Source organism: Chelmon rostratus, chromosome 18 (assembly GCF_017976325.1).
Source record: "Chelmon rostratus isolate fCheRos1 chromosome 18, fCheRos1.pri, whole genome shotgun sequence".
Lineage (NCBI taxonomy): Eukaryota > Metazoa > Chordata > Actinopteri > Chaetodontiformes > Chaetodontidae > Chelmon > Chelmon rostratus.
The window spans coordinates 8,352,822-8,370,149 of NC_055675.1; the positions used below are offsets into that span (position 1 = coordinate 8,352,822).

At 42.0% G+C, this 17,328-nt stretch overlaps 1 protein-coding gene across 3 annotated transcripts in view; it reads right to left on the reverse strand.

The window, feature by feature from the left end:
- pak5 (p21 protein (Cdc42/Rac)-activated kinase 5) overlaps nt 1–17,328 on the reverse strand; it is a 67,025-nt gene that overhangs the window by 12,569 nt on the left and 37,128 nt on the right. For all 3 annotated transcript variants that reach the window (XM_041958282.1, XM_041958281.1, XM_041958280.1), the window contains one exon: nt 980–1,819. In XM_041958282.1, the coding sequence (XP_041814216.1) occupies nt 980–1,819 (840 nt within the window). The remainder of the gene's footprint in view (nt 1–979; nt 1,820–17,328) is intronic.

The window sequence follows — 17,328 nt, forward strand, 5'->3', positions numbered from 1 at the left end:
TGTAATTACAATTATACATATATATATATATATATATATATATATATATATATATATATATATATATATATATATATATATATATATATACACACGTTATATTTTTAAAGTGCAGCTTGAGACATGAAACATGAGTAGAATTCTCTTGTGAATTACTCTTAGAAGTCTACATTTGTGACCAGAATTCTGCATAATGCTCTTTATATTCTTTTCATGTTTTCACATTCTTAGTTGTTGTTTTTTTTTACTTCCAGGTTCATTTGATCATAGCAAAATCACACAATTAATGTCAAAATGTTGAAGACTGTTGCAGAGCTTTCACCAGTTCTTCTCTGGTTCAGTCATACCATGACGATAGTCTGCTTTGATTTTATCTGGTTGTGGTCATTTAATTTGTTTTTCACTTCTTACTGCCATGTCACTGCCCCTCATTTCTTTTTCATTCTTTTCAAGCTTTTGTGCCTCTGTTTGTCTCGTCTCTGTAACGATTCCTATCATTCAGAGCTTTCTGGTCAATGGTCAGCATGAGCATTAATTGATCTGTGTGCAGAGACAGTGGCTACAGAAGAGGGGTAATTTTGTATGTGGCAGCTCGTGCCTCCTTCAGGGAAGAATAGATTAACGGCTGACACCATCTATCTGGCAGGAAGGCTGGTAAAAAAAAAAAGTACAGCGTGAGAATGAGAGAGACTTGGAAACATGGGCAGAGAGAGGACTGCAGATGGGACTAAATGTCGGGATACATCTGTGTAATTTTCTATGAAATGTTTCTACAGGCCTGTCAGTGGTGTGTGGAGCGCTGTGTGGAAACATGTTTCCTGGACAGCCATTGTAGCCATTTGGTAGTTTATACAATATAGCTGTGTAGTTTAGAGTAAACACTGTCAACATCTCTGCCACAGTTATTTTCACAGATGATTTAATATATTTTTTTTCATCAGAAATTCTGACTAGCATGCATAGTTTTTGATGTGGTTACCTTGCCAAGGGTCTGTGAGTTAGCGAGACTCTCCGAGAGGCGAGGGTAGGTGTAGGAACTGTATGGATGGGCCTGTGGAGGGTTCTTGAAAGCACCACTGGCCGCATAGGGGATGTTTGGCTCCTGCAACCCAGAGCCTGACCGAGATCGCTGCCTTATAGCCGGCGTAGGGCTGGTCTGCGTCACATATGAACTCTTGGGTCTCCTTTCATATTCGTCCCGCAGGCCGCCGTAGCTCCACTCACTGTCTGGGTAGTTGATCTGCTCGCTGTGTAGCGAGGCACGAGATGGCGTGCCTACTGAAGTGTCCCTGTAGTCCTGACTGGAAGAGCCACCCACAGACGCCCGATAGTAGCCGCTGGAGCCCACCCCACTCCCCACTGTGGAGGCCACCTCATCAGCTGAGCGCCCTTTGCTCTCCAGGTATGTGTGATAGTCCGGGGGAAGCTTGCCATAGTCTGATTTTTGGGGCATGGCGTCCGGGTAGAAGGGGCTGCGTATGGGGTGTGAGTGACCATTCTGCTTGGTGAATCGATAGTGCCTCCCAACTGCCCAGTCCCCATCTAGGGAGAAGCCTGGCCTGGTGGGATCAAGAGAGAAGTCCCTGCTGGAGGTGTCTAGGTCACAGGAGTAGCGGGAGTAGTAATGATTGAATCCATTCTCCTCAGGGGCAATGGGATGACCACTGCTAGACGGTTTGGAGCTACTTCCAGCCTGGTGGGGGCCTGGCGGGCTCTCTTTACGGAGGGAATTGGAGCGCGTTACTGAGATGTTGTCAAACTCCTCCAGCAGGCCGTTGATGGACGCATCTTTGGGTGGCCGGTTCCCTCGAACAATGGTCTACGAGAAGATCAAACACATTTACAATTAACATACAAGAGAGCTTGCTGCCTGAGAGTTTGATGGAGATAGCCCTGATACTTGGGGTTCAGTACATTCAATTTCAGTTGAATCATTCCTGGCTGAAAACAGAATGAGATGAATTGAAATTCCTGTTTAATCAACTTCAGTTAACTAAAAACACATCAATTTTCAGGCAGGAATTTCAATTCATGTGTATCAGGGCTTTGTGACAAGTATGAAACTAATCATCACTTGCAATAAATGAATGTCGGTGTTTGTCATTTGAAGGAACGGCAGGCATCAGTCTACACAACCACTAGTTGTTGTGAGTTGGGATGCAGCTAGTAAATGCATGGAGATAAATGGCGGGATACCACAGATGCTAAAAGGAAACCACTGGTGGATGGAAGATGCTAATTCCTGCCCCATTTCCCTCGCAACAGATTAGCTTCATTTTCAGTGGGCTGATCAGGATACATTAATAGTCGTGACGTTTGGTTTAGCGCTCGTGAGGTGCACCAGCATGCGCTTGCACACACTAAGAAGATGGGAGAGAGAGAGAGAGAGAGAGAGAGAGAGAGAGAGAGACTGAACACACATGCTCACATCTGCTTCAAAGCAAAGGCAGCTTAAACATCAGGGGTGCTGCTTATCCCCTCCTACCTTGTGTTAAGCCCTTTACACGGATGTGTCGTGAGTCATGGGGAGCTGGTGCTACAACAGTACTCACTGAACTACGCTGTGCATGATGTGTGTGCACGCATGCCGTTTTTGTGTTGTGGACTGCATCGCCACCTCCATACAGTGAAACCCATGAGAGTGATGGCAAAAGCCAGACACACAGCTTTTATCTACCTGTCTCTCTTCCACTTAGACATGACAGGAAATGCTGCATTAGAACAATGGAAACATGTTGCGTGACTGCCGAGTGCTGAGAGGAGGCCGAGCTCGAGGGATTATTATTTGAATTTCAAACTCTTATGTAATCTTCTGAGAGCTTTTTGTGATGATCAAACAAAACTGCTAAATTTTATTTTTGTACATTTAACTGCGTTTCATTGGTGTTGAATTACAGCCTCTTAGGTACCTCGAGTATCCAATCCATCCAGTCGACATCTTTTCATTTGTTCGATTTTTCACAATCTCATCTGTTTTACAAATGTGTGCTTTTGCATCACTACTTTCCATTCCTCTCTTTGCTTTTACCTGGATTAACATGCCCGGTGTACTTCATGAAAGTGCCCATCATACTTTAGGCATTTAGTGTATTTGCACCTGATGTTTTTATAGTCTCCGTCAGTTCTCAGCTCCCTATCCACAAAAATGACCTGCCCACCTGTCAATGCTAACTCATGTGGCTTTCACAAGCCTGCAAAAATCCCTCAAAAAGTTCTAAAAAATTCTATTCCCTGAAATATCATAAAATGAATGGGTTTGTTAAAGCTGTAGCAATCATCGGGTAGAATAAAGCTGGACTACTACTACTAGCTACATTACCTAACTGCAACCCAGCATGTCCGTTCCACAGGATCAGCAATTCCCACTGGGGCCGCCACTGTCAGAAATGTACAGCACACATTTATCATAATGGATATACGAGGAAAGGATATGTGGTCTGTAATGCTGTAGCATTACTTCAGAGGTTTGTGTTTTAAAGTGAGACTTGGTTAGGTCTGAGGAAACTGTGTCACTACAATAATAACTAATAATTAATAAAACCTGACAAATGAACCACAATTCCTCCTTTCTATTTTCACTTGAGATATAAAAATGGTAATTTTGAGAGGGCTTACAACAGTAAAGCCATTGTATTTTTCACATGTATACTTGTTTGTCTTTTCAGGTGTTTGCTGAACCTTACTCTTCAACCCGACAATGTCACATCAGCAAGTTCTTTGACGCCCTTTGACAGCGCTCATGCCTCGCTGTCTGTCACATAACTGTCACACCTGTCTCTGCTGTAGTTTGCCCATGTCACATGTGCTGATGCAGACTCTCAGAAAAGCTGCGATAATCATCCACTCTCAGCAACACTGTGCTGACACAGGGATACATCTGGACTCCTTCTCTTAGCTACCTGCAAACCCTCAGTTCACTGAGCAAAAAACCTTCTTCTCATCTAATTTATCTATTAGATAAATTGTGGCTCAACCAGGCTACCACAGTTATCAAAAGTAGTATTATCGCTTATTATTGAGGACAGTCTCTTTTTCCTCATCCCTCATTTAAGAAGATCTGATTTTTGCCCAAAACACCAGGTAGAGCCTGCTCAAACGTGATTGGTCAATACTGCTTGGGCAATAGATGGAAACCTGAATACTTCTGATACCAAAATCTTATCCCTTACCTACAGATTCTGCATTCATATGGAGATATCTGTTTATAGGAAAAATAACCAAATGTAACCTTTCAGTACTAATATTTCATCAAGATCACATGATTCACATGTCTCATCTAAAATTTGCACTAACCAGATCCTGTAAAAAACATAAAATTCTGCACTCCTCAGCACAACAAGGAAGGTCTGAATGAAAAGTCGAGAGCAGTCAGGAGGAGATGACAAGTGAGATCATTTGGAGGGTAGTAAAAATGTAATTATTTCATGTAGAGCATGTGTTTTTTTTTGTTTGTTTGTTTTTTTTACAATTTTGGCAACACCTGTGGGAAAAATCCGTATTTATTTTTAAAATAATCAAAGAAATGTACCTTGTTTCTTTAATGATTTATGGCATTACTGTATAAATACATAGCTGTATTATACTGCACTATACTGCAACTAGAGTTCTCCCTTATTCTAGACATCATTGTGCTGTTTCCATAGAGTCGAGGATTCATAATGACAAATAAGCCGCAGTGAATCCAAATGTGATGGGAGCGAAAAATGCCCAGAAACTGCTTGGGGTTCAGAGCGGTGACTAAAAATGCCAAACTAATGCTGCAGCTGGAGGCTGATGTGAATCTGTGCACATTTAGTTCTTAGCAATGAATACTGAAAACTAGCCATACAAGTCACACAGTAGAAGCTCATGATAGCAATTCAAATAAGATAAATCACAAGGGTTGCTATGGTAACAAAAGGCTTTCTTCCTATTTCAACTCACAATTTCTTAGACAACCTTTTTATTTTTGACTTGTACCAACTAGTGTTCTTTCTTTTCTTTGTTGCTTTTTTAAAGAGCTGAATGCAGCTGCTTCAGACAAAAATAAAGCCTCTGCACAAGCCTTTCTTATTACTTTCTTCACACATCATCTCTCCCTTGTAGTTTGTTACTTGGTACACCTCCTCTCTCCCTCTTAACACTTCAGTTGCTCTCCTCTGCTTGAGAGCTATAGGCTGTTTGGTGCCATGACCTGGAACCCAAGGTGAAATGGCCTATAAAAGCAGTGAGTAAAGTCTAGCTGAGAGGCGGAGGGTGGAGGACGGATGGTCTTTTAAACAGGTCGGTGAGTGAAAATCCATCATGCCTTGGACAGATGTTGCAGTACACAGAGCAGGCTTGGGCTGACATAAAAAAATCACAAGTCACACATTCATGAAAAAAATCACATGGGTCTGCTCTTTATGTTGTTAAGCTGCATCTCCCTAAAAAATACTCATGTCCACAGTCATGTGGTTAGCTGACGCAAAAATAACTGCATCAAATGATTTTTTCTGCTTGTATGAGAATTATTCACACACTTGCTATGACTTTGTGAATGGTGTGCGTGGTGTGAAATCTAAAATGAGGCCAAGTCACATCATGTTACGCTATGTGGATGTTGGTGATTCAGAGCTAATTCAATTGGCACACAACAGTAGGGAGTGTCAGTTATCTAATAAAACCTTGTCATCCCATTTGGTTCATAATCAATAAGACTGTGTCAAGCAGCGTGACAGGTACAGGGGATAGAGAGAGTGGGAGAAAACAAGGTGGCGAATGAAACCAAGGAGGTGATGCGAGTGCAGAGGGGAGAAGGAGACAAGGTTAATTGTGTGCCAAATCACTGTCAAACAGCCGGCATCAAGCTTGAAAATCTTTCCATTAATTTGAATTAGGGGGCTGATACTCGCTTCCGTACCCCCCTCCACCCTTCTCCTACCCCCTCTTCCCCCTGTCCTTACAGCTCTGCGAGCTCTGTGCACAGGTCGTGTTCGGCAGCGGCTGTGACAGCAGCCATATTTCACCGGCGTGCGGCGTTGGCCTGTCCTTTAGTGATAAGCTGTAATAGATCTACTCTCTCCACTCACTACGGCCTGTTCAAGGTAAGCACAGGAGAGAGGAGAGGAGAGGAGAGGAGAGGAGAGGAGAGGAGAGGAGAGGAGAGAAGAGGAGAGGAGAGGAGAGGAAAGGAAATTAAATGAATTCAAAGGAAAGGAAAGAAAAGGAAAGGAAAGGAAAGGAAAGGGATGGAGAGGAGAGGAGAGGAGAGGAGAGGAGAGGAGAGGAGAGGAGAGGAGAGGAGAGGAGAGGAGAGAAGAGTAAAGGAATGGGGAGGAGAGGAAAGGAAAGGAGAGGAAATGAGAGGAGAGGAGAAGAGAAGAGAAGAAAGGAAAGGAAAGGAAAGGAAAGGAAAGGAAAGGAAAGGAAAGGAAAAGAAAGGAGAGGAGAAGAGAAGAGAAGAAAGGAAAAGGAATAAAAGGAATAAAAAAGGAAGGAAAGAAGACGAGAGGAGAAGAAAGGAAAAGAAAGGAAAGGAAAGGAAAGGAAAGGAAAGGAGAGGAGAGGAGAGGAGAGGCGAGGTGAGGGGAGGAGAGGAGAAAAGAGAAAAGGAAAGAAAAAGAAAGGAAAGGAAAGGAAAGACGAAGAGATGAGAGGAGAGGTAAGGGAAAGGATAGGGGACAGATAGAAGAGTGGGAGGAGTTATGAAAAACAAACTATGTGAGATGATGCAAAAGCAGTGGAAGAAACTCTGAGGAGCAGCTGTGAAGGAAGAGAAAGAGAAATCATTGATAGAAAAGGATGGAGAAGGGGTGACGAGGGAGGGAGGAGGTGTCGTAGACAGAGAGCCATGAAAAATGAGGCTCATTGGGAGATAAGGGGGGATTAACCTTGCTGGTAATGAAGGGAGGGTGTGATGGGAGGATGGAGGGAGGAAGAGAGGGAGAGATAATTAATGAGCTTGCCCTTCCTGTGACTCCTAGCGAGAACCCTGGTTTGGAGGCTGCGCTTCACTGGCCAGCAGGGTCCCGGGACAACAGAAGGGCCAGAAGAGGAGGAGGAGGAGGAGGAGGAGGAGCAGCTCTGCTGCATGGCTCCACTGCACTGCTGTTTCAATTGATTTTGGTCCTAAAACCGTTTTTTAGTCAGGAATCTGCCATGAATCAAACAACTCGTCCACACTTTAAAGTAGACATATTTAAATTTGACAGGTGAATTTTGCTGATTTATACGTTTTAACTGAAACCCTCCATTATAACACTGAGAAAGTCTGATGACTCTTGATCAGAACTAGTTTGTAAGACGTGTCGTCCGACCTCGGCCACACTCAGAGGTGGAGTGGAAAGCCAACCATTACATGAGGTGGGACGAGGCATTGTTTAAATATGGGGACAACAACATACATAACAGTCTCTCCTGGAACAGATTCATAATGGGTTTAATAGGAAAAACAAAATATTAGTGTCAAGAATGAAAAATGAGAGCAAGAGAGAGCTCTACTCCACACAGCTGGCCGATGGCGCCGTGAAGTGGGTGTGAATGTGGAAAGTTACAGAAAATGGTCGGACACAGTGTCCACTAATACGACATCAGGTCAGTGTGGGGAGGGGTTTCCCGAAGCTATTCGAGCATCCCATGAACAGTTCCTGACAGAGCGTGCTAGCCTCTTCTGCTTCTATTATTTGACATTTTTTAGAGAAAATTTGGACAGTAATATGCTCTGTTGACACTTGTTTGCATGAATATGTATGTTCTTCAGCAGCATACAGCTCTGTGTAGAAGAAAATACATTATTTGGGGTAGACACTCACATTGTAAAAGACCCACACATTGTGAAGACTCGTACTTGTACTTAATCAAATAAAAATAAAATAGTCAGCTAGTTAGTTCACCCTGATGACATGATGTAATCCTATTTGAACATAAAGATGTTGATGATTGTCATGTTATCTATTTCTCCAAACAAGGAGGTCAAACTGACAGATAATTTCATCATTCACTAATTTGTTGATTTTCTTTCTATTATCAATTCATTGATTAAAGGTTTATCATCAGAAAATGGTGAGCACAACTGTCCATAACCTAAATATATTAATATATATAACGCACATATGTTTGGCTTTTTTTGTTTGATAAATTATTTAAATAGTTCAAATCAAAATAGGTATTGATAACGTTTCTGCTGATCCACCAATTGATTAAACAACCAATTCCATTCCAGTAATGTTTGCTTTGTCTACTTTTTCCTTCACAGAATTTGATAACCTGCACCTGCTTGGTCTAAACATACGATGGGAACTACCGTTCTGTACACTAACACACATGCGTGCATGCACACACACACAAACACACGCAGCAAACATCGCCTACTCAACACACCCACTCTCAACTCTCCTGCCAGAACACAATCACATAGAAATTACGTTTTCTATGTGGTTTGCTGGAACATGCTTGCTGACATGCTGTTATTCGCTATTGCACATGTTTTAGTTAGTAAAACAGAAATACTCCTCTTCCTCCATCCACATCGCTCCATTCTCCCTCTCTCTCCCTCTCTCTGCCTCTCTCTCTCTCTGTATTAAATCCCAGGCACCATCTCCAGTCTGTGAATCTCTGTCACGACTCACACTGCACTGCACAGCACGCGTGGGTATTCATACACACACACGCAAATACGGTCAGCACACACGTCTACTACAACTGCTGCTCCTCAAGTGCGTATCCTTCTGCATCAGTGAGAACGATAACATCAGAGAGCAGACAAAGAGACTCACAACTTTCCTTTGTGTCTCTTTAGGTGCCAAACATGACCTACAGTGCTGACTGATGAATTATCAAATAAAGCAACTACCACGGCTGATGTGTACAAAAAGAGTGAGGAGTGGCATGAAATGACACATCCATCATTCAAGCTGGGCGCGTTGTCACTGTTGTGTATCGGCCTCCTCTTTGATGTAGGTGACACCGCACGAGACAAGGGCTCATGCCTTCAACAACAGTGCATGAATTCAGAGCAGCGTGGATTTAAATAGATTATCGCTCATGATTCAGGCAAGCAACAAGATAGAGTTAAGCATTCTTATCCTCTAGCTCTCTCTGCTGGATGGAGGTGGTAAAAGCAACAAACTGCTTATACTAGAATGTTATTAATGCTCCAATATCAATTACTACTGTTTATTATTACCATTGCTTCCTACTGAAAACAAAATTGTTGGCTCAAAGTTTACAGTTTGATTTTTTAAAAAGGATTTAAAACAGCTGGGTACCGTAGTAGGATGGTGTATGTGAGATGAACTCAGTGAAACTTCAGTGCCCAGGGGAATAAGCTATATCAGGCTTAAATTACACAGGAAATGCCTATTTAGTAGGATCAATTCATTGCTTTGTCTTATAAAAATACTGAATACTGCCAGCCTTATCCTTTAAATTAATAAGTTTTAGATTGACTTAAAGGGAGAGGGATTGAAGAACTGTAGTTATTTCAGTTTAGGCATGAATGTAATTGATGGCAAAATAAAATGTTCGTAATTGTCAAAATGAGTCGGGAAGTTTTTCCCACGGCAGCAAAGTGTGTGTAGTAATGTGGGAGAGGCAGGACGTGTCTTGAGCTCTGCTGCTCTCTGCTGGTCTGACTTAGTAGTTCATAGCAGAAACACTGTGAATGAAATAACCATGAATTAAAATGACGTGGATGTTAATTTCACTGATTAAAGGACAAAGTACAGTGAGGCTTCTGGTAATAAGATTCCCTGAGGCACATATCTTAGATCTCATTTATTAATTAGAATGACTAATCCTGACCTCAAAACCCAGCCGAATATGACCTCAGATCAGTACACAGGCTGACAGGTTGACCCACCTGTATTACTTAGCAGAGGATTTCACAGAACAGTTTCACTGATTTCTTGACATGTTATTAGAGCCTACAGATGAGGTCTGGGCAAACATGAACAGGATTATTCAAGGAGTGGATTTTGGAGCGTTTCCATGATTAATAGGCTGTGAGTTGACCTGTTTCCTCAGGCCATCCTGCTGCCTGTTACTTACAGTAATAACCATCATCTCAACATGCTGAGGAGAGGCTATACACTGAGGGATTCAATGAATAAGAGGATACCATCAGAAAAAAGAATTCTGCTAAAGCCGATTACAATGTCTTCAAGCAAATGTTTTTGTGTCTTTGTGTAAGTGGAAGGGAAGCAAAATAGCTGCTGCTTCTAAAAAAAACATTTTAAACAAGGAATATAAAGGGAGGTCAAAAGGTTTTTCTATTTAAGTGTTGCAGTGCTTCTCAAACTGGGGGATGCAACAATGCTGGTGAGTGGCCCCAGCTTTGACCTATGAGTTAAAAAATTCTTGGTAATTGAGAGGCAGCGTGTAAAGAAGCTAAAAGTAGCGTCTGACTGCAGCGTTATAAAATAAGGACTACATTTATGTCTACCCTAAATACCCATCCTCCAGCATACAGCAGGTGACATGTGTGGGCTGCATCGCATCAGTCATGACAGCTTCATGCTCACTGTGTAATAACTCAGACTACCCAATCGTTCATTATGTATGCTTCTAGTTTGTATTATTATGTATGTATGTATTATGTATTATTATGTGTATAATTTTTTACTGCTCGCTATTTTGAAATTGTATTATGTATAGTTTGTTCTTTATAGTCTTATTTCACAAATTTTCACTTATTTTCACTGTGTGTAATGTATCTATCTATCTTCAACATACTGTACTATGTAACAGGATAGTGCTTATAAATTTCAATATATGTTGTTTGGGTACAGTTTTCATACAAATCCTAAATTAATTATAACAGTACCATTTTCAGCGGTATTCATCCAGGGAAGTTTTACATACCTTTTGATGTTATTCATATACATTTATGATTCTTTCTATTTGCCAGTAAAAGAGAACATAAGGCTCAACCTTATGAATCTCTTAAATGATTTGGGAGCTGAACACTTCAGAACATTTATGCACAGCAATGATGGAAAAAAAAACTCTAACCCTGAAAATTAAGTTAATTTTAGTGACAACAACAAAAACTATTCAACTGAAACTGTCTGAAAACAGAAAATCAGTCTAGGATTGAACTGCTCAGAGGTTGTAGAACTCATAGGCATGAGGGGCTGGGGGCTACTTAAATAACTGCTTACATCCCATTTTTTATATTTCCGGGTAGGGATCCAAGACTGTGACTCTGGTGGGATTAATGTGTGTGCACATATGTATGTGTGTTTATGTGTATCATGCTGCTGAAGGCAGACTGTGGAGCCCCTTACATTTGCTGGTCAGTGCTTGTGGCCATGTTTTCCTTCCCTGACGTGATGCCTCCGACCCCCACAGCTCCCCAGCCAGCAGCTCAGACCAGTGTGACCCAGTCACCTTTGACCTCAGCTGGGTAGAGCCTAAACTACAGGCTCCAGGATCCATGAGTCACAACGCATGGAAGGAGGGATGATTTCCAGCAAAATGGATTAGTGGTGGAAGCATAATGAAATACAAACATACAGTCAGACCAAATCCCAGACCTAAAGCATATTAGTGCAGTAAAGCCTGGACACCCTTCTTGTCCTCCATCCCTCTAAGCACTGGAAGACTTAGGCTGATTCAGAAACAAGGCCAGCAGAAATGTCAGGAAAATATATTTAAAAAAAAGGATAATAAGCAGAATAAATAAACTGCATTGCTGTGTCTTTGCCAGCACGATCAATTATGTGACCTAAATGGCTTTTAGCGTGGTCTTTGTTTTCCAGGGGTTTCCAAGAGAGTATGTCACTGTCAAGGAAACTTTCTGAGGTAAAGGAGGAGAAAGGAGAGGAGACAGCGAGCAAGAGGAAGAAGAGGGGATCAATTAGATGTCCCTCAGCTATCTTCTTGTCAACTCTGAGACAGATAAACAGACAGCTGCCCGCTATAGATTAATTACACAGCAGCGCTCATTAATCTGAGCCCTGTCAGTCAGTTATAGGCCTCTACATCACATGGCTGCCCCCCTTGTTCAACAGTTTCTACTCCTTTCTGCTCTCATTAGACTGCTCTCCTATTGTCTTTCTCCACTCATTTTCTATTCACACAGCCTCTTCCTGTATCTTAAATTTGCAACTGTCAACTGTCAACTGTCACCATCAAAAGATAGATTGAAGGCATATTATATTATGAATGACAATGAGTTTACGACTGCACAATGTCACTGTGTGTTGAAACAGTGAACACAGTCAACATTATATCTGTTAAACATCAGTATGTTAGCATTGTCATTGTGAGCATGTTAGCAAGCTGGCATTAGCATTCAGCTCAAAGCACCGTCGTGACTCATACAGCCTCACAAAGCTGCTAGCACGGCTACAGACTCCTACTCTGTCACTGAATAACATTACAGCTTGATACTAAATGTGGAAAGAAAATAGTGAAACAGTGAAGGTCATCAAAATCAACAGGATTAGCTCAGAGTTAGCTCATATTTTTATTTCTACAGCATGGATATCCTCGTCTTCGGGCATTTTACAGTGTACATTAAATGTTATTCCAAAAATAATACAACATTCAAGAGGTTATTATTTCCACACACAGTTCCACAGTCATTCTCAATCAAGTAAAGTCATGTACAGTTTATGCTAAAATAACAATGCACTTGTTTTCAGCCTGTGATACATTTAAAACCATGAGAAAATTATTATCTATTTTATTATATTGCATTTTTTTTGTGAGGGCGTTATTATGCTTCACGTTTCTGAGTGTATGGAAATGATTTTGCTATGAGTTTTCTGGTGTGGCACAGCCCATCAGAATAAATCTAAAAATAGCACAGATGAGGCTTATGTATAATAAAGATTATGCTCACTCTAATCTGCTGATAGATGGATCAAAAAGTGGTTTTCATTCAGTATTCTTCCATGATGAAAAAGGAATTGTGTGATTTGAAAAGCACTGAACTGGGAGTTGTAGTTTACTATCTGGCCACACGAGGATACTGTAGGTCCAGTCATTAATTCTCAAAGAGACACTAGCTCGTCACAGTGATGCAGCTGATTTTCAAATGGCTCACTTCACTCCGAGTTATGAGGAGACGAAAAAGGCACACTTATACTCAGTCTACAGGGCACAAAAAATTAATGTGTTCAAGAAGATCTGAAAAGTCACCTACAGTTTCTCATGGAGACACTGGAAAGCACTTCCAACCCATTACAACAGCTTTTTGAGTATGACACACCAGTCATCTCAAATCAGTTTTTCCTACAACAATCCTTTTCCTATTTAAAATTCACAGCCTAAATGTCCTTCCAAAAAACCCACATTCAGACACTGAAGGATGGTTGTTAGCCAGGACATTTTGAGCTGCCCTGGCAAAGTATGGCGCACGTTATTGAAAGCCAAAAATTCCCCCGCTGACTGCGGCTCCGAAGCCTCCGTGAGAGGTGATTTGCAGAGTGTGACTGTGAATGGCAGCCGCGAGAGAAGACAAAGTAAGAAGGCAAAGGAGGAGGAGCGGAGTGGAGGAAGGAATGAGAGGGGGTCTAAATCAATGCCATCCACTTCAGCTCAGTGCCAAGAAAGACAGATGCTCTCTCTGTCTGTTTGTGTGTGCGTGAGGGTGCATGCCTGCGCAGACTCGCATCAATCAGGAGTTGTTTTCCTTCAAGTCTATTTCTGCTTTGACCAATTTAAGCCTCGATCAATGCAAGACGGAATGTAATACATACTGAGTCAAATTCAAATTAAACTTGAAATTAAATGCATATCGATCACAGCGTCCAACTTTCTTTTCTGTCCATTAAGAAGTTAAATGAATGCCACAGACGTTGAGCGTGACAGGCTCGAGCGCAAATGCAGTTTGTCAGATTTGGAGCACAGAAATACTGCATGTATGTATGTATGTATATGATGATGGAGGAGGCCGCAAACTCGGCATCAGAGACAACCGTCTCATTTCATGTTTTTTCAAAACGTCCATCCAAAAATGAACAACAACAAAAAAAATCTGACAGGCTTTCAGGTTACAACTTATAACAAGAGGAAAAGTTAGAGATTCTGGACATGCTCCACATCGAAGCACTTGTCTGGACCTCATTCATTCTCAGTCTGGACAGTCCTCTGCCTTGGAACTCACCCAGTGTCATTAATACACACTGCAATAAAATGCCTCCTCAACTTAGCAACTCTCTGCGTGCACATGTCAGAACCATAATAGCCAGCTTCCCAATTCAATAAAGACACAGGTTTGCATTTCTGCCCCTGGAGCAAGGACTGGGTGACCCTGTTAAATCAGAAACACTATCTCTCTGAGCTCTGTTTCCATATGTACACATACAGCAAACCCAGCAAAGCTACAAAAATAACTCCGCCATGCGGCGCTTTCAGCACAAACCTGCCCTCTCTCCGGAAACATGAGAAAACAACCTGCACTCTGCACAGCTATAATTCAAGGCGTGTCACAGTTCAGTGTTAAAAAATGCAACAAAAATAGTAACAGGTTTTAAATGCAGTCAACTATGTGACCCTTTAAACACCTGATCTCTGCAATGTCAGCAGAAAAAGACGCTGAATGGAACAGCTACTATCTTACCTGCACCATCACTCTTTGGTCTAATATGTTTTCACTAGTTGCTGGGAACTGCTACCAGTGAGAGCTGAGACTTGTTGCACAGATGAATCTGCATAGCCAGCATACCAGCATGCAGTCTTGGCTCAACAGAAGCAGAAACAGTCAAACACCTGTAACTGTTTACGAATCGTCTGTGCCTGGGGTTTCAACACCACCGTCTCCTCAGTCCTCGCCGCTCCCACCAGCTGCCTCGGCTCCGGCCTCAGCTGCCTCAGCTTCCTTGCATCTCGCAGCCCCTCAGTACTCCTGCTCGCTCCGGCCCCGATCTCCGCCGCTCCTCGCCCCCCCGCCATGACAAGTCACCCTGCCCGGCTGGAGCTGCATCCAGCCCAGATCAACTGGAGGTTTGGTCGCCTGCGCCCGCTGCAACTACCCTCTGAGAGACCCAATGATCGAGTTTCCTCCCATGTCACCTGCCAAAGAGCTGGTGGGGGAGGGTGGGGGGGGGTTGTGCTCTGCTATCACTGACCCACTGACATTTACAGTAGTGCTGTACCAGTTATCAGCCTGCGAGTCATGCCCATTGTCACATGCCTTTTACTCTCAGTGTGCCAGTCCATTTCTTTGTCTCACTGTCACACACACACTGACAGGCTCGCTCCTGTCTGACCTGGACTACGTCCAGTATGACAATATGAAGATTCAGTGTCATTTAAGTCAATTAAATATGATTCGTATGTTTGAAATGCAGTAAAGAAGACGACATTTCATGTTATGTGACACCAAAACTGTCACGACTTAATTTTCACCAAACCCACAACACTAAAATGTGTAAATCTACACAAAACTGGAGGAACAAAAATGAACAAATCAACCTAAACACTTAACATTTTTAAGTAACAGCTATCTGGCAACACGCTGTACAATTCTGGGTGCATTTTGCTGCATTATTCCTTCTCCCAATGTGATGTAAGGATAGGATATTTTCAGTGTGGCTATAATGGCTTTGACAGCGTGGAGATGTTCAGCTACCTAAAATATCAGCGAGCTCTCTCCACCTACACTACCTACAGTACATGTAATCCACAGCTGAATGCAAGAAGTTTAGGCATGCACTCTGGAGGCAGTCAGCAGTCATTTAGGGAAACTCAAGAAAACACAAACAGCAGAGGAGAAAGACGAGGCAGGCGGGAGGGGGGAAGGCACATCAAAAAGCACATCTTCATTGCATAATGAGTCCTGGAATGCACTGCTCATTGGGGATTGAAATAAGTGAAAATGTGTCTATCCAAGGGTGGATTTTACTTCTAAGTCTTTATTACAGAAAATATCACTATGCACTGGGTCTCCACCAGCTCTGTAAATGTTAGCCCTAAATCACACCCTGCATGTCGTCCTCTCCTCTCACACGCCACATGGTTCCCGTCCTGCAGCCCCTGCGGCAGTACCACCAATATACATCCTGCCTGAAACACCAATTTATCCAACATTTTCCTTAATGCCATCCTCCCTGACCTTCACTTAAAATCAGAAAACTGTCCAAGATACTTTGAATACAGTTATTTACAGCTGCCTTCAAATGTCTCCATTCCTCACTGTTCTTATCTGCTTGCTTTGTTGGAAACCTGCAGATAAAATCAAGCTATTAAACAACTTTCACATTAATGTTACACCCACATGGCGTGAGACTGGAATTGATATTAGCATGAAGCCACACTGTTAGTGTCATGCTACACATAATTCAAGATGAAAATGGACTACCTTGGGTGGCAGTACAAAGCACTTTAATGTCCATTTCATTTTCAGAATATAAGCAGTCAGTGCCCTGCAGTATTTTCTGTCATCCAGAAAAGGAGCATGTTATTTGAGGTAGAAAGGGGGTATTAAAGCGAAATATCCACCTTAAAACATGTTGCGCATATATTATTCCTGTGATCTCTCCAGGTTCTTATTAACTGTGAACATTAACATCCTTCTCTTCTATTGCTAGTAAAGAATTACGAGGAATCAGCTGTAAGTTGGTCTCAGGAATCATGATGTGTCCGTAGCTGAAATCATTAAATTTTCTTCTCTATGTCCATGTCTTGAGGGCTGTTTGATAACCCTGGGATCAAGACAAAAGGATTTAAATTGCTTTCAAAGAAAACATGGTTGAAGTGGAATTGAACCAGCATTTCTCATGCAGTTTCTCTCTCTGCAGCATGTTCTCAGCTGGAACTTAACTGGCTAATACTGGGAAACATAATACATCTTTACTCAGTATATCACTGTCTTTCAGTCTGAGCTGGCAAAGTCTGCCACTGGCAGCCATCATCTTGACCTTGTGTAAAGGATATAAACTTTACTGCTGTTGCTTAACAGAATCCCATTATAACAATGTTGTTGCTAATTCACTCCACCTTTTTATGGCTTTGACCTTCTCTACTTCTACTACAGTATTTATTAATGCTACTACTACTACTACAACTAACAACAACAATAATAATAATAATGGTAATAATGCATTACATTTATAGGTGCCTTTCAAAGCACTAAAGGACACCTTAAAGACAGTTAAAAACAGGCAACAACGTATCAAAATGTCATAAAATCCAAACAACGCAGTAATATACAATAATAAATTAATACAATATCTAGGTAGTTATCATCAGTGCAAAACTTTATGCGGGAGACGAGACTTGAAAGTGGAGAGACAACAAGTCTTGTGGGAGAGAGTTCCAAAGGCAGGGGGGCAGAACAGCTGAAGGCGCTAAACCCCATGGTAGTCAAGCAAGCAGAGGGTGGAGTGAGTTGAATAGCAGAAGAGGATCTGAGAGTAC